The sequence below is a fragment of the Tiliqua scincoides genome, chromosome 14 (genome assembly GCF_035046505.1).
Source record: "Tiliqua scincoides isolate rTilSci1 chromosome 14, rTilSci1.hap2, whole genome shotgun sequence".
NCBI classification, from domain to species: domain Eukaryota; kingdom Metazoa; phylum Chordata; class Lepidosauria; order Squamata; family Scincidae; genus Tiliqua; species Tiliqua scincoides.
Window position 1 is genome coordinate 14,586,390 of NC_089834.1, and position 22,059 is coordinate 14,608,448.

Consider the following 22,059-nt stretch of genomic DNA (forward strand, 5'->3'; position numbering starts at 1 on the left):
GCCTTCCTGCTCTCTTCTCTGCCACCAGTCCTCTTGGGCCCGCCTCTTCCTCTTCTCTCCTCCAAACTTCCTCTTGGGAGAAGGAGCAGTGCAGGCAGGGAGATGAGAGCCTCGTGGATGCGCCAGCCAGCCCTGCAGTGTCAGAGCCCATGCCTACTCAGAAGTAAGCGCCACAGTAGTGAATGGGGCTTACTCCTGGGGAAGTGTGGCTAGAAGAGCAGCTTTGAGAGCCCCAGCCTAGGCGGGTCGCCTCAGAAGCAGGGCATGGGAGGGGGGGCCGAGCAGCATTCCCCACCTCCTCTCCCCGCCACTGCCGGCGGGGTCTGACCGGCCCGGCTGCAGCGCCCACAGGTTGCCAGGCCCTGGCCACGCCCCCAACCGAGCGCATGCGCGCTTGAGCGTGGGGCAGAGGGAGCCCCCTGGTCACGCCCCCACCTCCAGCGCGCGCGCGCGGGGGCCGACGGGAGGGGGAGGGAGCCCGGCGCGCGAGAGCCGCTCTGAGGCGGCGGCGGGTAAGCGCCATTGGGGCGCGCGCTCAGCAGGCGCCGCCATTGGCCCCGGGGGTGGGGGCTCAGCTGCGCCCCGGGAGTGGGGCGAGGGGGGTCCCCGCCCCAGGCTGGGTCACGCCCCCAAGTGCCTCCTCACGGAAGCGCTTAGCTCTAGCAGTATGTATGTACACAGAGACCTGTATGTATACATACAGGCATGCACACATATGTATATAGATATGTATACACACACACGTGCACACACACGCACATATATGATATATGCACACACATATATGTGTATACATATATGTATACATGTACACATCTGTATGTACATAGAACATACATACACACATGTACATATGTGCACATACATATATTTGTACATGTGTTTTATAACACATGTACATATATATGTATGTGCATATATGTACATGTGTGTATGTATGTTCTATGTATGTATACATATATATAATGTGTGTGTTTATGTGCATGTGTATATATGTGTGTGTGTGTATATATATATATATATATATATATATATATATAATTGTTTTGGAGAAAGAAGTTATAAAGTATTGTGAAAACGTTATAAAAAAGTTATGGGGAATGTTTATATTTCATCTATTTATTTCTTGCAGTATTTTTAAATGAATTATATATAATTTGTTTTATTTATGCATATATTTACACACACACACGCACACTAATATGTGCGTGTGTATATATATACTGTTATATATTAAAGTTATAAAGGAATTCATATAATTCATTTTATCATATGTGGACTTTTGGGAGCTCATGATGATCATATACTGCTTTTTTGGGTGTGCAACGTGCTTGGTGTGTATTATATCTTGACAACAATTTTATTCATAGATTGGTTGTATTTCTGTCCCCATCTTTCTCCCCCCCCCCCCCCCGTGATCCAGGTTGGCACAACAGTTTCAGAAAAACAAAACATAAGAACACAGTTAAGAACACAAATCACACATTAACATCTTTCACAATTAAACCCATTTTTGCACAGCCCACAGGTGTACATGTTTGGTCCCTGTTGTGTATATGCAACATTGGCAAGAAATGTCTTAAGAACACCTTAAAACAATAATATACCATTGATACAAATAAGAGCAGCAGCAGCAGCAGCAGCAACCCCTAGCCTGTCAAAGCCAGTTGTTAAAAAGGCCTAGAGCTCAGAAGGCTTGTCTAAAAAGAAGTGGCTTTGCTTTGTCTATACAGAAATGTGAATCTAAAGAATTCTTGCCTTAAAAAGAATTGTGAGGTCAGGACTTATTATTATTATTATCCCCATAATGCAGATGGGAAAGACCGAGGCCAAGAGGGAACAAGCTTCTTCAACCACCTACTTTTACTGCACTGTCCTCTACCTGTTAACTCAGAAGTATATGCTGTTGAATTCAATGAGACTTACACTCAGGTAAGTAAGACTGCAGCTTTACAGTGCAGTCCTATGTTTGTTGACTCCAAAGTAAGTCCCTTTGGCTTCAGTCTGTCAAGTGACTCATGTCCCACTATTGTAAGGGAGGGCTGCAGTTTGGGGAACAACCAGATAGTACAGTAACTGTTTCAAATGAGAAATTCACACACTGTACTTTGTATCTAGGAGGGAGACTCTTGAGGAAAGAGCTTCATTATAAGAGATAAAGGGGAGCCAGATGGCCCATTATATCACCACTCACAATTGAATTGCTAGCCTGCTGAATTTGTTGGGTTACATTGTTCTTAATTGTCTGGGTCTGGACTTGCTGGGGCAGGCTGGCAATGGAGAGGCCATGAAGGAGGTGGTGCAGCTGGGCCAAAGACTCCTGGGTGGCTCTGGTGCTTCCGAGCTATGGGAAAGCACTAGTGCATTTTTGGCAGGGTCAGCCTCTGTGGTTGCTAGCCCCTCTTGTGGTCACTGAGCCCTTGACAGGGGAGGCAACTCTGCCATTACTGGTGATAACAGGGCAGGCTCATGATTAGTAAAGGGGTTGGGAGTCACTCCCAAAGGGGAAAGCACCAGGAGAAAGAGGCAGATACCAGAGTAAGGGCTCTTTGAGACTAGCAGGCTTGGATTACAGTGGGAGGGGTGGGATAGGAAGTGGTTGGTGCCCGAACAGCCTTCACAAGCAGCTCAAGAGGCCAAGGATGTGGGAAGGGAGTTGGTGGCTGTCATCCTATCACATTATATCCCACTTTTTTCAAAGAAAAAAGGTTACATATACAGTTGCCATCCTCCTATTTTAGTCTGACAACAATCTTGTAAAGTAGGCCAAGCTAAGTGATAGCTCAGGGCCATCCGCTGAACTTTGACCTCTTAGGTCATCAGAGAAGGCCTTTTTACAAGTGCCGCCGCCTAAGGAGGTACGTGGGGCGCCGGCAAGAAATAGGGCCTTCTCAGTAGTGGCACCAACGTTATGGAACTCCCTTCCCCTTGACTTGAGAATGGCTCCCTCTCTTGAGACTTTTCGGCGAGGCCTGAAGACATTTTTGTTTAAAGAAGCCTTCTGAGTGCATGGCCTTTTTAAACATCTTTTCTGTATCTTTTAGTATTTTTACAGGCCTGATTCCTCTGATTTGCTGCGTTTTGCTCTTTTTATCTGACTATGGTTTTTATGGGTATATGTTAATGTGTTTTTAATATGTTTTTATTTGTGGTTAAATTATGTTTTTAATCTGTTTTTAATATGTTGTGAGCCGCCCTGGGTCCCTTTGGGGAGAAGGGCGGGATATAAATAAAGTTTATAATTATTATTATTATTATTGTAGCTGAACAGGGATGTAAAGTCTCTCAGTGATATTTGCTAATTAATTGATGTTCCCCTGCCTCACATTCTGCTCCTGGGATATATGATGTTGCCTTATCAGCATCCCTAAGAGTTGTAGGGAAGGAGGATGTTGATGAAGCAACATGGGAATTGTTTTGGAGTATGTATCTCTCCCCAGATCTACTTCTCTCCCCTCTCAGGAGAGAAAGTGCCTCTCTGCTGCTAAACTATAATTTTATTTTTCTTTCTTTTTTGTGTGTCAGGGTAATGTCTGCACAGCTCGGTTACAGTGAATGAAGATGGAGTTCTTCATGCCTATGAAAAATCTGAACTGAGTTTTGAAACTGTGTTCTGCAAAATAATAGTATTCCTCAAAATAATTTGTATCTGGCTGAGAAACCCGATCCCAGAGTCCTTATGAATTCATCGCTGCCCCTCTCCCCTCCAAACCAGGTAAAAAATAATAATTAAATACCAATTATATTTCAATGCCAAAGACTGATGGACCTAGCTATGACCACATTTTTGGGGGCTTAAGGTTAATTCTTGATAAGCTAGAATTTAGGGAGGTTCTGACCATTAATGTGTCTGCACCATAGTTGTCTTGCATGTTGGTCATGCTCCATAATGTACTGTTGAATCAACTCCGTGCATGCAGAGAAGGGCTTTGAATTTACATTTCTCAGACATCCATGCATGATGCCATGTGGCAAGCCACAACTGAGGGAAGTTTCCAGATCAGTTTGTGAGGAGACATACTCTGTTCAAAAGAAATGAACATAAATTCCACTTTATGTGTGTTGTCTCTTAGATGCTATATTGCAGCCATTTCCTCCATTTCTGAACAGGCCCACAAGTGTACACATTTGATCCCTGTAGTGTGTATGCAATGCAAGGCAGAAATGGCTTAACTAATCCAAAAGATATCAATTAGCCCTCTCCCAAGTGTGGTGGTTTGGAAACAGAAGTCTCTTGGGTTTAGCGAAACAGTTGCACGTGTTTTGTTTAACCAAAGGCACCATCCTGGCCTCTCCCTTCTACCTGTAGAATCCAGACTCTATGCTGGAAAGTACCACCATTCAGAAACAGAGGAGGGAACTCCAGTTGTTAATCGCTGAGCTGAAAGATCGTGATAAGGAGCTCAATGACATGGTTGTTGTCCATCAGAGACAGCTGCTGGCTTGGGAAGACGATCGTCAAAAAATACTAACTTTGGCAGAACGGTGCAGCAAGTTGGATAGTAAGTACTCCGTTCAGAACATAGGCCAAGAATTTAAACCAGGTGGTATTACTCCCATTTTGCAGGTGGAGAGGTTGAGGCTAGTGAGTTTATTTCCCTCAGGATGGTAGTGGTTCTGGAGTTAGACCAGGTTCAAATCCCTGCTCAGCCATGAAGCATCCTGAGTGACTTTGGGCAGTCACTCTTGCTCAGCCTCACCTACCTTACAGGATTGTTGTGAGGACAAAAGGAAGGAAGGAGCCACCCTGAGCTCCTTTTCACATTTCATAAAAATGTGAAAAAATAAGTAAAACAATACAGATCAGAAATGAGGTTGAACTGGTCTGCAGCTCCAGTCTTAGAGACTTTGTATTGTTCTAGCTTAGTGTGTATTGCGTTGGCTCTCTTTAATATTTAGTCACCAAACTCTTGACAGCTGTGCACCACAAAACCGATCCCCATTCAGACCGGAGCTGTTTGTTCCACTTCTGCGCTGCATGACTGCCATGTAGATCTGGGCACAGGGATGCTACAGGCAGTCACGTCTGTTGCCTGGCATCCCAGAAGGCTATGGAACAGGACCTCTAGGCGGACATGCAAGACATCATTGTGCCTAGCTCTTCAGTGTAGTCATGTGGCATGGAAGTGGAATGGTAGGCTCTGCTCATGGAGTGGAGAGCTTTCCCCAAACCCCAAATCGTGCCTCCAGGCCAGGGTTTGGAAAGCCCTGGTCTAAGGCATAAGGGATTAAATCAAATCAAAAACAATCAAACCATTTTAAAAAGCTCAGTGTCGCAGTTAGTACTATACACATCCATGTCTGCTGGAACGTTACCTACGACACAAGCCATCAGGAAGCCGTTTGAAGGATTTGTTTGTCCTGACACAGGCATGGTGGCTGCCAACAGAATGAAGACTGAACCTGGTCTGGTGCACCATGGAGATGCTGGAATGTTGTAGTTGGCAGGAAGCATGTAGAATCTTTTGAAAAGGTTCTGTAATACTAGTGAGACTCTTACAGCGCTTCCTAAAAGCACTGCTAGCATGTAAAACATGTTATGCTTTCAGAAAAAGGTGTGTTTTTGCATTAGGATAATTGTACGCCCTTAAGATCTGTGTGTACAACCTTTGAACCAAAGAAGCTTTCAGACTCCCAAGTTGTGTAGTCAAGAAGGCGTCAAGATGGCAGGTAAAATGATCCAGAGCACTGATTTAGGTTGACTCCTGGTTAGACACTCCTTTCTAGAGTTAAGATTTCTCCCTGTTCCTTTTAATGTTAAGAATCTTAGTTTTAATATGAAGCTGCCATTGCACAGTTTGGCTTGTGTTAGTATTTTTAAGTTGCTCTTTCCTGCAGATAATCACTGACCTCTTTCCCCAGATGAGCTGCACAAGAGAAATGAGATGATAACCACACTGACCAGAAGATTAAAGCTTCTTGAATCACAGCAGAATGACCGCAAGGTGATGCTGGAGAATACCCAACAGAAGCTCCAAGAACTATCCCGGAAAGCATCTGACACATCCCTTCATTGTCAGGCTCTTGAGGTGGGTCTCATGGCCTTGTCCTGGTTTGAATGTAACTCACGAGTAGCCTCAACCTGGAATGGTTGGTCTTCTGCTTGAAGTTAGGCAAAAGCTGAAGTGAAACTGGAATGCACACAGGGGCTAGGCTCTACTGTGTAATGGCTGTGTGATCCCTTTATTTTTGTTTTCCAGGAAAAAAATCAAACCCTGAACTGCTCGGTCATGGAACTTTCTAATAAAGTGGGGCAGCTCCAGGCCAGAGAACAGGAACTGTTAACTATGTTAAAGCTAAAGGTAATTCTTTTTACCCTTTCAGGATGCCCCATCTCTGGGCCTAGCTGGTGATGGTGGCAGGACTCTTACTCATTTGTTACAAAGTGCAAGATGTAATTTAAAAGCAGGGATGCCAATTATAAAGACTTTGGGATGGATATAGCTCCGGAAGTTCTTTATCCGGCCCCCATGATAATTGGGCTCTCCACATGCCACCCTTTCGACAGAGCTGCTCCTGCCAAGGCTCTGGGATGGAGAGCTGGAAGGAGATCTCAGAAGGCAAGGAGTAATATGGGATAAGGGGTAGACCAAGAGGAGTGAGAGAGGGAGAAGAGAGAGGTGCCGGGATTACCCAGCAGACTCTTTTCCCTTTCAGAATTCAGCAGGCTAAAGGAGAGATGTGCAGATGGAAGAATAAAAGGTAAACAGTAGACTGCATTGTCTTTGTTTTTTTTGCTAGGATAATGATATACTTGAAGCAACCAATCACATTACCGAATTTACATGTAAATTTAAAAAGCTAGAAAATGCCCTGCGTGCTGCAAGAATGGAGGAATCGAGCATCAGCAGAGAAAAACAGGATTTTAAACACAGGCTTAAGGAGCTTATGTTGGAAATGAACAAATTAAAAGGTAAGAACATAAGAACAGCCCCACTGGATCAGGCCACAGGCCCATCTAGTCCAGCTTCCTGTATCTCACAGCGGCCCACCAAATCCCCCAGGGAGCACACCAGATAACAAGAGACCTGCAAGGCCTCCTGGGAATTGTAGTTAAGAACATAAGAACAGCCCCACTGGATCAGGCCATAGGCCCATCTAGTCCAGCTTCCTGTATCTCACAGCGGCCCACCAAATGCCCCAAGGAGCACACCAGATAACAAGAGACCTGCATCCTGGTGCCCTCCCTTGCATCTGACATAGCCCATTTCTAAAATCAGGAGGTTACGCATACACATCATGGCTTGTACCCCGTAATGGATTTTTCCTCCAGAAACTTGTCCAATCCCCTTTTAAAGGCATCCAGGCCAGTCGCCATCACCACATCCTGTGGCAAAGAGTTCCACAGACCAACCACACGCTGAGTAAAGAAATATTTTCTTTTGTCTGTTCTAACTCTCCTGTTTAGGATTGTCCGTAATCCTGAATTTGGGGTGGACTGTATACAGTCCTATTCTAATGTACATTTCCTGTGGCTAAACAAATAGGGTTGTCCAATAGTTAGGTAAGTTTTAGTTGGTTAACCATCTGCTTTTAAATTCAAATAAGCTTGTGCACAAACCCCAATAAGGGTGCCTAAAGCTGCAATCCTGTGCGCACTAATGTGGGAGTAAGTTCCATTGAACTCAGTGAGACTTGCTTCTGAGTAGGCATGCATAGGATTGAGCGTAAGGGAATTTAACAAGCAAAAAGTGCAGTTTCTCTGGTTGTACTGCATCTGTATAGTATGCAGTGAAAATAAGAATTTCTTTTCCAAGTGAGTGTCAGAATTATTATTCATAATAATTTTCTGTAACTGGACAATGGCGAATGCATATTTATTTTATTCAACAAATTTGGATCCTGCCTTTGTACCAATATTGGTCCTCAAGGCAACTTATAAAAATAAATGTAAATGGCATGAAGTCCATTATAATATAGCAAGTACCAAAAAAAAAAAGGCCAAAAAAGACAGCAAAATAAAAGACCCAAAAGAATATAAATAAGATTTTTATATATCAACCTGGAAACACACAATTGAATGGTGGGGTACCCAAGTGTAAATAAACAAAATAAATATTTTATTATTAAAAATACGTGCCACATTTCAAAGAAAAAGTTCACAAGGTGGTTTATGTAGCAAAATTAATTGGGTTTCCTGTCTTAAATTTGGCGTCCCAGATCTAAAAGAAGCACGTTGACACAATAGCCACAGAGAGGGATGCCATGCTGGGTGAATCATATTCCCCAAATGATAGTGCTACGAAAAACCTGGGAAAATAAAAACATAGTTACAAGTGCCTGGGGAGGGGAAGCTTTTCCATCTAGGTGCTACCACATACTGGTCATCAGCACCTCACATCTGAAGGCTGAACCTCTGTAGAAGGTCTTAACGTAAAAAAGCCATCCTCCAAGAAGGGATGATTTTAGAAAACATGGGATGTACTTATCCTGGACGAAGTTTCATCCCCAAGCACTATACAGTCCAACATACCAAGATGATTTCCTAGGTAAATGCTTTTGTTTTGTAACACAGGCAGGCTCTGCAGATTGAAAACTCAAGACCAGTGTGGTTTTCTTCCCTTGTTCTCTGTTTAATTGGTAGCACCTCTCTTTTGAGCATGACTTTCCCAGATACTCCTTTTGTAAACAACTCTTAGTTGACATGACCTACAGTTTGTAACTATCTCTTTCCTCTTCCTTTGTTTTTGTGATTGTCCTGGCTTGTTTGGAGAAGGGAACGTTCTTAGTAATTTCAGGACTTTGGTGAAATCGTTTTTGTGTGTATGTTTTGGAAAAGAAGATGATTTTGTTGCCTGTAGTTGGTCCTTCAGAAACCCTGTTATGTACATTTTAACAGTATATTTCCTGCAATTGTAATGGTAATGCTATTGAGTACTAATGATGTATTCATGTATTCCACTTTGCTTAAGCCATGTGAATTTCTGATTTGTTTGTTGCATTGCAGTGTTGAGATGCCTATTTCTTGGTTAATTACACTTTGCTAACGATCTTTTTTTTAAAAAAAAAACAAAAAGTCATGAGCCAAGAACTTAAGTTTCTGTGCCAGAGGTTTGCATCTTGGTCACGCTCAGTTCTATTTTTAAAGGTGACCTCAGTGAAAAAACAAAAGAGAACAATGAACAGAGAGAGGAAATCATAAGTCTCAAACAAGAAAACAATTATTTGAGTAATGAATTGCTGTTTAGTGGTGAGTAAGCAGGAACCAATGCCTGGATCCAAGCTTTTGGGCGTTGTGGACAATACCTTTCAGATTTCTGAACCTCATCTCTGATTTAACAGTAATAGATCCTTTTGCCTATTTATTTTTATGTATTTATATAAGTGGGCAACAGCTTCAAAGTGTGGTCAACATTATCCCAGCATTCAGAACTAGTTGTTTTCCTCTTGGGTGGAGCCTGTCCCCCTGGTTGGCTGTGGTCAATTTTGTTCCAGTCTCAAAGGCAGTTCTTTGTCAACCTGGAGGGTTGCCACTGATTTTATTGTTCTGGTTGAATCATTTTTGTGAGCATGTCTGATTACATATCTGGCGGTCAGTCCATAGGGACTGAACTTGTTGCAGATAAGGTGACAGAATTAGATTTCTTGGTGGGAGGGGGAGTCCTTGACTATGTAGGAGGAATACATTGATGTAGGGGCTGGCTGATGATCAAGCTGCCAACCCACAGGAAATGCTATTTTGTTGATCTGCAGAACCTTCTGCTTCCTGGCAGTTGGCAGTGCAATTCAAGTTCCAGACTCTTATCTCCAAAAAGATACTGGGAGGTGAATAGCTCTGCAGGTGGACTCAGTGACTGGCTAGTGGTAGAGTTGCCAGCCTAGAGACATGTATCCTGTTTTTGCAGATGCTACTCCTTTTGTACCAGTCTGTTTATCACTCAGTGGCCACCTGGGCTATGGTGGTAGGATGTACCCCTCAGAGGATTAGATTGTCCACCATTCACTGACTGTGACCTTGTTCTTCAGACTGAATTAACGCCAAGTGCAAAGAGCTTTGGCTAAACCCTCAAATGTTAGTCCAGACATTCTTGCGGTTGAATTTGAATGCACTGAATTTGTGCACCTATTATTTCTGAAATTCTCTAGTGCATTTCTGACGTAACTTTCTGCCATACGGATTAGAAATTTACTTTAAAAACAAACAAAAAAAAGAATACGGGAGCGTTTCATGGTTGAAAATCAGCCTGCAGGACACATCATAGGGTGTCCTGAAGGCAGGCAGCTAGTGTTGTTACTCCATTTCGTTTTGTCGTTGTGGCAAATAACCAACACCTCTTTTCAACAGCTGAGAGAGCCAACCGCCAAGACCAGCTTCTTCAATCTGCTAAATCTAAACAGCTAAGGACTGACACAGAGCTGAGCAATTTGAGACAGGTTTGACTCCCGTTTTAGGTTAATTTTGTTTTTTGTGGAGAGGAGGTTGTGTGTGTTTTTGCCTTCTGTGTTGCAATGCGGAATGGAAAAGAGTGAAAGGTGAATGGTGATGAAACTGCCTGACCCTCTAAAGGTCAGGCTAGACATTACTGTAAACATATCAGTGGGACTCATGCGCTTGTTTTTTGTCCAGTAAGTGGGAGCACCCTCTGCCCTATGTTGTTGGCAACCTTCAGTCTCGAAAGACTATGGTATCGCGCTCTGAACTCTGACCTCTGCCCTAAGCATGGTCTTAATCTGGACTGCCCCTCAGCTGCTATTTGTCCTGGGCGTGGAGAGCTCCTATTCATGCCATTTAGATTGGGTCTGTGATAGGGCAGAGGATCAAACCCCTGCCCTCTCCACTGCATAGTCCCAATCCATGAGTTTCATTTCGCGCCCGCCCACCCACCCACTCCCAAAAATGGATTTTGTGAAGGAAGGAAGCATGATTGACTAATTTAGTTTACACCTTAATATTCCTATCAAGCTACATGCAAATTTAGTTTTTTGGAGCAGTAAGATAACGTGCAGTAGTTGATGTTTACTTGTAGAACTGGAAGATATTTGTTATTGATTAATGATGTTGTGGTGTGTGTGTTTTGTCGTCTTTTCAAATACTATAAAAATTAATGACAAAAAAGAACATACGTGTGGGAGCATGCCTGAGTATAGAACAATGTGTGGTGGTGACAGCTCGGAAAGAGCTTCTTTTGAAATGTTTGTGCTTGTGAGGTTTGCTAGTTGTTGCCTCGCCATCCGCCACCAGATCTACGTGAAGCAGCAGCGGGACCTGCAATTTCTGCATTTCAATTTGGAGAGTTCTCAAGAAATGAAGCAGAAGCCCAAGAAGGAAGGCCAAGAAGAGAGGTCAGTCTGCTGAGGAGTTATTGTGTCGAGAGGGCTAGCGCACGGGCTAAAGAAACGTTTTGAAATCCTAACTAGCATTTAAGACAGAGGCTCGGGCTTGATTGGAAAAAATGGTAATTTGGATCCTGAATCACAAGGAGGTAGGCGTGTTTGCCTCCCCCCATCCCTTGGCACCACTGGTGTTGATGCTGCCTCCTGCTGGGTGAGAGAGCACCTCACACCCACACCCTCTGCCCATGCCACACTTCATTTCCCAAGGGGGAGAAGGTGGCTGTGATAGAGCAGCCAGCCAAGCATCCATAGCATTACAGTGTCCTGTTTGCTGCTTTGCTACACACTTAACTAAAAAGTGATTGCAAAGGGCCATTACATCATGCCGAGCCTCTCTTTCCTATACAGTCATCTTGACCCTGTGGTAGCACTGCTGGAGATTAATTTTAGACCATGAATCAGTAGAAGTCAAGCAGGGGAAGTGACACCCAGGAGTCAGAGGACTCATCACGACTGGCCCATCCTTGTATCCTGGAAAATACAAGGATGAAAAAAGAGCCCAGGTGTGTGTGTGTGTGTGTGTGTGTGTGGGAGAGGGTGGGTACAGATCATTTTGTAGACCCGTATCGTTAAATGCAGTGTTGGTAATTTGAATTCCTTCTTATTTGATTCTGTTGGACTGTTGCTTCGGCCACTACACGGACTGCACATTTGTTTCTGGGTCCAATTCAAGGTGCTGGTACTGACCTTTAAAGCTCCTCATCGTTTGGCTTCAGGTTATCTTAGGGACTGCCTTTTCCCATACATTCCAGCCTGTCATCTGAGGGGGCTCTCCTACAAGTGCTGCCTTTATCCCAAGCTAGAGGAATGGCAGCCTGGGGGCGAGCCTTCTCTATAGTAGCACCTCAATCATGGAATACCCTTCCAGGGGAATTAAGAACTACCCCCTCCCTCATGGCCTTTCAGCGAGGACTCAGACGTCTGTTTCATTTGGAATTGTTGTCTGACCTCTGATGTTTCTGTCTCTGCAATAATGCTGTGGTCTATAGTTTGCCCCCTCCCAATTGTGTTATTGTTCTTACGATGTCTATTTATTGTTTTACACATTGTACATTGTAATGTGGTATTTGTAAGCTGCCTTGGGGATTTGCTTCAGCATGGGAAAAACAGGATATAAATCTTTGAAATAATAATACTATTGTGCTGTTTGTAGCAAAGGGATGGTTTTGTCAGATCTCGAGCGTAGCAGCAGCAGCAGCAGAGACACGGTTTGTAGCGAAGTCAGTCAGAAGACACACACCCGCCTTGTGTACGTTCCCAGCTGTAGCTCGAAAAATATCTGCTGTGTGTGCAGAGCCAAGGCTAGGCAGCAAATGGACCCTGAGGAGAGACGGCCAGGCAACGTGGATCAGTTTCAGGAAGGGGTGTTTCACGAGCAGAAAGCCCTACAGAGGAAAGAGCAGAAGCAGAGCAATAGGGAGACAGATGGCAGACCTTCCTCCGTGTCAGAGAGTGGATGGATAATGGAAGGAGGGGAATTGGCTCGAGCATCTGAGCCACACCACCTTGCATCTTTACCGATACACGAGCATTGGATAGATCTGGATTCTTCTGTGGAGCGCCACAACTGCACGTCAGAGCTCTCCGATATGTCCAGTGGTGATTGTAAAGAGAGGGATGTAGCTGGGATTCCCTTTGAGCAGAATTCCAGCAACCCTCCCAGTCCAGTGAAAGTGCTGGACTCTGGCTCCTGTTTCCACAACTCCACTAGCAGAACCTTACTGTACCAGCCTGTAACCGACCGGGAGTGGATGCAGATTTTTAAGCCTGCCAAAGGAGAAGGAGGTGCATGTTGTAGCGCTTTCGCCAACAGTCCTCAGGCTACTTCCGGGATTAAAAGCAGCAAGTCTAAAAGGTTCAGTATTTTGCTAAGTGTTCAAAGTTTGCCTCTCTGCTCATGATAATTTCCTCCCCCCCCCCGCCACCTCCCTGAATGAAAAGTGCAGAATAAGCAAATGCTTTGCGTAACCGACTGGTGGTTTAAAACTTTGCGCACTTTCGAACTGTGTATTTTCCAAAAAGGTATTTGAGGCAAAAATGAGAGGCCGCACCCACCCATCCCTACACCAGGTGTTACAAAATCTCTAGACTGATGGTTACCTTGTTGATTCTGCTGCTCTCCTGGACAGAGGAGAGGAGAGCAAGCTCTGCGTTGATTATATTAAAAAAACGACTGGCCATCATCCAGAAAAGCGTGGAAGGGATTTTTCAGGGTCATCCAAAACAGCAGTAGGTGTTCATGGGATGACTTCCTTAAGATGATCTTGCAGGTAGACGAACATGGCTCAGATACGGCGGGGGCCGGTTAGTTGCATCATTTCCTTCTGAGAGCAATTTCATGAGTTGTAGAAATTAGAATCTTGCTCTTGGCATCCTCTTCCAAAAAGCTGCTTTGCGACATGCTGTATTCTTACCACGAATATGAAACTACCTTCTGAGCCAGGCCATAGATTGTCTACTCTGTTTGGCAGCAGTTCCCCAGGGTCTTTTCCAAGCCTCTGGGGATGCTGGGAAAAGAACCTGGGAGCTTGGGCATGCAAAGGAGTTCTGAGCTAATGCACTTCCTTAAGTGCATTAAGAGCTACTGAATGCCAGGTACAAGACAGCTCTGGAATCTCTATAAAGTTTGCTACGTTATTCTATAGTAAGTTGTTGGTGCTTGATCTGGTGCTCGAACCAGTAACCTCCTGGCCTGAGTCTGGAACTAGGCCTCAGAGCTGCCTTCAGGCACAGAAAAGAACTAGGTTGTGCAGCATCAGCCCCTGAAGTTGGTAAGGAGTATGAAACCTCTGTCAGCCGCTACTAGTCATGATAGCTATATCCTATTTCCATGCTCAGTGATGGTCTCCTCTACATACCAGTGAGCATGGGGAAAAAGGTGGGAGATGTGTATCCCTAGGGGCTGCTGCAGGGCTTTTCCTGTGCTCTGTAAAAACAGAAAACTGTTGGGCCCTGGGGCTAGTCAGACCTGTATAGATCAACTAGCCATCTGCTCTCAAGGGCACATGCTTTGAATTTGGAATGTTGTTCTGGACCAGTCCCATTTGGCTTACCTTGGAAATGGAATTCGTAAACATCGTCATACACTGAATTTCTTCCCTTCTGTCTGTAGCCCACAGGAAGAGCTGTGAATTGGCTTAGCCTGTACTTCTCCTAAGGGCTGGTTCATACAAAGCTCCTTTAAGTTGACCAGGCCACTGGGTCACCTATTTATCGTCTTCTACCCTGATGGGCAGTGGCTCTCCAGAGCTTGTCGCTTCTAGGAGACCATGCAGCTTTCAACAGAGTATAATAGTGGGTCTTTGAGCAGCAATCCTTCAGGGGAGTCCTTATTTTTACCTCTGCAATGTTGAAGCGTATGGAGGAACGGAGAAAACTAATCTTCCCTCTGTGTGTGTGTGTGTGTGTGTGTGTGTGTGTGTGTGTGTGTGTTGGGGAGGTTGCTTGCAGTTAGTGACAAGCAGTGATTGTTGCTCAAAGGTGATCCCTGCACATGCCCAAAAGCATTGTGTTCACACGTTGGAGCCCTTGAGTGCTCCAAATTATGTTTGAGTCTTTGCTGGGGGGCTTTTTGTCAGGGCCTGCCCAGTTCACATTGAAAGTGCCTTTTACCCAGATGACTGTCACTTGCTGTCTGTTATTGTCTAGTGGTGTGTGTCATGAGGGAGGGATTTTATTCATTGTTTAGAATGAATGCAACTTACTGTCTGTCAACCCCACCTCCCCTCATCAGCAGCTTGGGGGTTACTGGTAGTTAATATTTGGGTGCATCAAAGTTCTACTGAGCCTTTCGTAATGTAATTTTCCATGATATCTTTCTCTGTGGTTGAAGTTACACAGATGGCAACCAGTGTCAGATTCTGGTCATCAGTTGTTTCTTCAGACTTACAACATCTGTGTCCTTCTGCTGGCCTGCAGAGTAGGAACCCAGAAAACTGATAATTTGGGGTGGTGCAGGGCTTCTAGTGTATGTGTGCATTGGAGCTCCATGAGGGCTGCTCCATTTGTTTTTGTGGACGAAGAAAGTTGTTCTGTGGGACTCATGGAACCTGTGATAGGGCCCTGTTGTCACCCACTGGATTCTTGGTAGAGGCAAAGGATTGTGCGGCACTGCGCAGTAACCTGAAATGTGTGCTGGATGTCCCTTTTCCAGGAAACATCTTTTTAATTTTGATTAACAGTGATTATGATGCTGACCTGAATATTTTGGACTTGGATGCTCCGTGTTTGACATCAACACAAAAGACAAGCATAAATGGGCCCAAGAGACATGAGAAGTCCTTCAACGGGGACCTCCCTCTGGAGCTTACAAGCTCACCGGATATCCATGCAGCAAATGAGTGCAGCCATGCCACCATCCACCATGTAAGTGCTTGGGAGGATGTTTTGTTGCGCTTACTTGGGCATTGTGGCCCTCTTCCTCCTATGTCGTTCCGTCCAGTTGGTTGCCCAGATTTGTCCCAGATGCTGACTTTGCAGGTGTCTTGGAACCTAATCCTTTGCATGTCTACTCAAAGTCTCATTAGTGTCAGTTGGGCTTGCTCTCAGGTAAGCATGGATAGGAGTGCAGCCTTGGAGTGGTGAGTTGCCTAATGACTCTCTTGCCTCCTACAGTCAATCTTCATTGCTTCTAAGAGCATCAGAAGAGCCATGCTGGGTCAAAAAAGGCCCACATAGTCCAGCCTCCTGTTTCCCACAGTGGCCAACCAGATGCCTCAGATTATCTCACATGACCTCTCAGGAAATATCACATGAAGGAGCTGCCATCTCCTACTGTTGCTCCCCAGTATCTGGTACTTGGTGGTAGAACTGCCCCTGCCCGTGGAAGTTCCACTCAGTCATTATGACAGCCTGTGATTGAACTCTCCTCTTTCATGAATTAGCCGAATCCCCCTTTAAAGCCTCCTAAGCTAGTGCTCATCACCACATTTTGTGGTAGTGAATGCCGTAGTTTAGTTATCAGCTGTGTGAAGGACTTCTTAAAAAGTGGCCCTGAAATGTCATTTTCAGGAAAAACCTTTACACTTTCAGTCCATCCCAGTCATTTTCCTGATCCTGGCCAAAAGGAAGCCGTGTGTAGCTGGTCAGAATCCCACCTTGTCCCAAAGCTGGCTTGTTCCTTCTCTGGCCCTGGTCCCAATCCCTGCCTTCCAACTTCCTGTCCTAAATTCCTGATTCCACATGTTCCTGCCTCTTGTTGTTTTTGCCTTCCCAGAGTTATTTGCCCACAGGTATTTTAGAGAGATTCCACAGTTAGATTTTTAAGCTGCAATTAAAAAGAAAAAAAAGATGGTGTGACCAACAAAACGGAAATAACAACATGGGCTGTAAAAGGAATAGGCAGCAGATTAAAATGATAAGCTTAATCTGTACAAAGATGGTCAGTTGAAGAAATGTAGGTCATTGTTTACTGACAACTTTAACAAGTCTGGATGAATGAAAATGTCCTAATTTGCTTTTGAAACTTATTAAAGGGAATGCCTTTAACCTCTCTGGGGAGGATATTTTGAAGACCATGTTCCATCACAGAAAAGACTCTCTACTTGGTAGCCACTCACCCCTCCTCTGATGGGGGGGGCGCATCTGGAGAAGGGCCTCTGATAAAGCTCTCAGTACCTGGATGGTCATAGAGTTATCTCTGATATATGTGGCTTGCATATATATAATATGTGGCTTGCATTCCTGGCACTGAACCTGTCTCACTGGGCCCCCATGCGTTCTGTTCTGTTTCCTCCTAGGATTCCTGCTCGCCCACCAGTAAGCTGCAGCGGCTGCTGGCAGAATCCAGACAGATGGTAGCGGACCTGGAACTCAGCAATCTTCTCCATGCCAGCCCTTGCTGCAGCCCAAATGGCAACTGCACTCATATGGTATTTTTATTGGCTTTCAAAAGAACTTTGGGGATGGGGGAAATGGGCCTAGAATAGCATGTCTCCTTTTGTGGCCTTTATATTATTATTATTAACAGTATTTATATACTTGTTGTTGGCATCCTTCAGTCTCGCAAGACTATGGTGTCACGCTCTGAATGGTGGTTCTGGAACAGAGTGTCCTCTCCAATGCGCGAAGCCTGGGTAAAGTAGGTATGGAGGATAGGCTGTTACCCATGCAGCAAATCCCCCCTCTCCACGTCGCTGAAATGGTCCAATGAAAAGGCAGAAGCCAATATGGTTGGTTCCAGCGGCGTCGCAGGAGTTGCCAGAACGTGACTGTGTTCAGCCATGAACTGCCTCAGGGACTTTGGCTCCGGATTTTGCCTTGAGGTTGACTCCTGAAGCCTTTTCCATAACTGGATGTAGCCACAAGGCAGTGGAGGTTTGGGATCAGAGTTTTCCATCTCTCAGATGAGCTGCCTTCCCAGGCTGATGAGTCCCATCTACCCGGTGGCTGTTTAGTCGCCTCTTACAACAAGTACAGCCAAACTGAGGGCCTATTCTTATCCCCAGCCCCCAGGGGATATTTATGCTTATTTATATATGCTTATTTATATACTTTATATAAATATATATATTTATTTATTTATATACTACTTTTCAACAAATGACCAATTTCACTTTACAAGTGAGCAGAACATGGATATTTCCTGCGGGTTTTTATTCCTAGTTTGTGTCCTGTAGCCACACTGATAATTTCTGGTTATTTTCTTGAAGATGACGGCTCCGTTTACATCCTTTGACAGGTGACGGAGTACGCCGATTGCAAAGGGAGGTTTCCAGCTGCAGAAGAAAGTGAGATGAAACTTTCCCTCTTTTCTTTATGACCGCAGGTGAGTCCTCCTGCCTTTTCTGGCCTTGTTTGTTTGCTTTTTCCTATGCATTCCACACAGTACGGATCAGAATTTAACAATAAAAATACATATGTAAGTTCTGTACTGGTACAAACTTCAGGCGCATTTGTAGACCGGTGCATTGTGCCTGCAACAAAACAGCAATATGTGCTATTCAGGTGGGCTTTTAAGGTCTGCACGTAGGGTCTTTGTGCCCAGCAAATTGCATATATTCACCAGTGAGTGGAAGATGGTTGCCTAGCCTTTTTGCCGTCCCAAAATGCAGCTGCAGCACTACTGCAAGGCTTTGGTCATCAGGCTGTTAAAGTCATCTTAATTTATGTACATAGCACCCTGAATGTACGTGGCACTTTGCAACAGAGCAGAAGACAGGTTGCTTGCCCTGAGGGCCTCAGTCTAAAAACAGACACAGGGGAGACAATGGGGAAGGGGCACAGAATGGTACCTTGGTAAATGGGGAAGACTGTGTCATTATTTCATGTATATTTGCTTATGTTTGGTTGCAGGAAGGTAGGGGCACTAGGCTGGGGGAATCATATTCCTCACATTTGCATCTCGCACTTCCTCAGAGGAGCTCAGGGTGGTTTACCTCCCTTTTATCATCTCAGCAACCTTGTGAGGTACATTAACTCTGAGATTCTGCCCAGGATCACCCAGTGAGCTTCATGACTGAGTGGGGATGTGAACCTAAATCATTCAGTCCTGTTCCAGCACTCCTAACCACCATGTGGGCATTCCCATGGTCCTTAGGAAGTCATGCCACAGAATCCCTTTGGGCAGTGGTTTCCAACCTTTGTTTGGGATGCTGCCCCCTTAAGGAGGGTAGCTACCTGACTGGGGACCCATGGGTGCTTTCCAGATTTTATTGCCACCACCACTGAATGTATGTATGTAAATAAACCCCTTTTTTATTTACGGTATGCAGTGGTGGTGGGAGTGAAACCTGGAAGTGCTCTACTAACAGAACCTATGGGTCCCTGGTTGGGGTTGCTACCCTCCTTAAGGAGGTGGCATCCCAAATGAAGGTTGGGAACCACTGCCCTGGGGGTTGCGAACCCCAGGTTGGGAAACACTGCCTTAGGGCCTGAGGGCACTACATATGAGCACCTGAATGCTATGGCAGTGATGGACTGGGGACAGGTTCCAGTGTGTATGTGTACTTTTTGTGTCCAAGCTGACAACCCTCAGGCCCATCTTTGCGTATTCTGCAACAACCTAGGCTTGAGTTACAAAGGACCATGACAGAAATGGAAAAAAATGTTGCACTGAGCCCTCGGCATCTCCAGTATGCCTCATGGCTTGTAAATCCTGACAATCCTGATGTCAGTGGCCGAAGAGAAATGTCTTGGTCAACATGGAAACTTCTGCATTGCTAGCTGTTTGCAGAGTGATGGGGGGAGAGAAGAAAGTTTCCGGCAATGACACAAGGGTAGCTTTGAGGGAGACAGTGAGTCTGTGCAGTAGTTCGTCCTGTGAAGTAAATATTTTTGGCCAAAATTACCCAGACATCATTGAGGGTTCTCAGTGGCAGCGTTTTTCCAACTGCGGAGAAACAGACGGGTCGTAAAACAGCAGGGTGGGGTTTCAGCAGAGTGTTGTTCCTCAAAACTTTCCTTTCCTTCCCCAAACTAGTTGTCCCAGCTTTGATCAGCGAGAGCAAAGGAAAACCCTGGCTATGAATGCATCTCTACTGAAGGCAGAAGATCATCCTGTTGTGTCATCTCAATGAATGGTTCCTCTCCTCACCAGTGCCAAAGACCTGTGACTGAATGCTGGGGTTTATTCCCTAATATATATTTTTAAAACCAGAATTATGCTAAAATGAGCAGAGCCTATTTCATAGTAGGTCTATTATTAGATTAATTGCTAACCTATTTTTAGAGACCTTTTTGAATATGGTAATAGCTCATTCAAAGGTGACTTTAAAAGTTAGAAATATGTTTTTCTTTTTTTGTACAAATATTTTGTATTTCCAGTATAAAACAAGTGTTAATTCCGGCCCCATGTTCCTATCACTAAATCTTTTCCTCCCTTATAATATTTATGAAATGTGTCTGACTAGCATAACAATGATGAAGCACTCCATAGGTTGCTGGAATGTATTAGAGCCATTGTGTACCGATGTGGGAAAGAGATTTCGGATGCAGTCCAGCAGACATTTTCCTGCACTTGAACCACGGAAATTAACAGCTGTGCTTTTTGTGCAGCTCCTTTTATTTGGATGAGGATTTCACAAGGGTACTGTACTTCCTGCTGTATTGTTTCCTGTTACCTTAGGCCTGGACTACTGGATGTGAGGAAGGAATAGACTATAATATGTAGATTGTGCCTTCATTCTTTTAGTTTTATCTTGCATTTGTATAGATTTGAAAGTATTTTAAGCACTATGGTGCATCTAAGTGAATAAATGTGATGCTCTTTTTAGATCTCTCTGTGCATCTTCTCTGATAGTTTATATTGATTAATCTGCGCTAAAATTACACAGGCCAACACACTTTTTGCTATCTTAAAAGTTAGACTTATTCCTGGGTATATTTGGGGCGCCGATTCCAAAAATGTCATCGGTTTTGCCCTATCACGTCTAGTTTTGGAGACACGGCATAGTAGTGAATAGTTAGTTCAAGCAGCTTCCTTGTGAGGAAGTCTATGCCATGGCCTCCTTGTGAGGAAGCTGTTTGAACCATTCACTTAGAAGTCTGTGCCATATCTCTGAAACTAGACGTGATAGGGCAAAACTGAGGCCATTTTTTGAATCGGTGCCCCAAATTCATATAGAACACCATAAATTTTGAACAAAGTTTTTCTGACCCTCAAATCTGCAGGTCTGTTTAATTTATGGCCCCCGTGGCAGTGCTCCTTAAGTCACTGGATGTGTGCAGCGCTGCCCCAAACCTGGCTCCCATCCCACACACCTACTGCACCTTGTGATATTTTGTCACTATGCTTCCTTGTGACTCTGTGCATGGTCAGGCCAAGATGGCAGCAGGGGCTGGGACAGAGATATGGAGCCACTTGGGAAAGTTCATATATAACAACCAACCGATTTGATGTAGCTGTTGGTGGTTCATGTAACTGAGGGGTCCCAGCTTCTCAGCTGCAGCCATTTGGGTGGCAACGAATGCCCAGCAAACAGGACTTGCTCCATAGATGTGGGGATTCAGTTTCTCCTAATACCTGTGTCCTGATTCAGCTGTTAAAACAGAAATCTGAAGCAAGACACAAGTGTCACTGAAGTCTTTTTTTAATTCTACACATATGGAAGTGTAGATAAAACCTGTGACTTTCTTTTGCTCATTCTGTGTGTGTGTATCCGAGTTCGTATTTGTCTGGAAAGTCCGTGACGTGTCCTGCATATTTCAGCTGGCTAAGAATGGAGGCTCCCTTTTGGAAACACTGCAAAAGGGTAGGGCCTGCTTCCTTGCATTTGTATATTTTGCTGTTATTCAAGGGGAAACAAAGCTTCCATTTAATTTCTGACTGCCTTCAGCCAGGGTGTGTAGGCTTTCCCTACTCCCTGTCTTGTTTTTAATTAGAGGGTCAAGGCACAAGAAGGAGTTAGAGCTCTCTTTCCCGCTCCTGGAGAAATATCAAGTTACATTGGTTTCTACAGCAAAACAAAGTTGGCAATTTAAAAATCATGGACAAGGGCCAGAAACTACATTAGCGAAGGGAGGGGGAAACTATATGAGCAGTCTTCTCTTTCTAATGGTTAAATAGAAGGTATTTAGAAGGATATTGAATAAAGTACCCAGACCTCTAAAGAAACGTTCTGTAGCGTGTCCCCGCCATCCAATGTGCATGGTGCTTTGCAAAGTACTGTACAGTATAAGATAATTGATCTCTGCCCCAAAAGAGCTTACTGTATACAATCTGACACAGGAGAGGCAACCGAGGAAGGAGAGGGAGGTGGTGAAAGTAATTGTTTACCCCTGTGTAAA

The 22,059-nt window shown here is 44.6% G+C and overlaps 1 protein-coding gene across 2 annotated transcripts; it reads left to right on the forward strand.

The window, feature by feature from the left end:
• The first annotated feature begins 427 nt into the window (after window positions 1-427).
• Window positions 428-20,544, forward strand: CCDC62 (coiled-coil domain containing 62). 2 transcript variants are annotated; one of them, XM_066609878.1, is made up of 14 exons: window positions 428-512; window positions 1,814-1,932; window positions 3,526-3,715; window positions 4,310-4,502; window positions 5,863-6,029; window positions 6,201-6,302; window positions 6,742-6,913; window positions 9,089-9,190; window positions 10,286-10,374; window positions 11,183-11,283; window positions 15,516-15,699; window positions 17,073-17,204; window positions 18,014-18,100; window positions 19,754-20,544. In XM_066609878.1, the coding sequence occupies exons 3-13, from the start codon at window positions 3,680-3,682 to the stop codon at window positions 18,092-18,094; spliced, it is 1,359 nt and encodes a 452-aa protein (XP_066465975.1). In that variant the 5' UTR covers window positions 428-512; window positions 1,814-1,932; window positions 3,526-3,679; the 3' UTR covers window positions 18,095-18,100; window positions 19,754-20,544. The 2 variants fall into 2 exon arrangements, with proteins under 2 accessions (XP_066465975.1, XP_066465976.1); XM_066609879.1 differs by lacking the exon at window positions 9,089-9,190.
• Window positions 20,545-22,059: the final 1,515 nt, after the last annotated feature.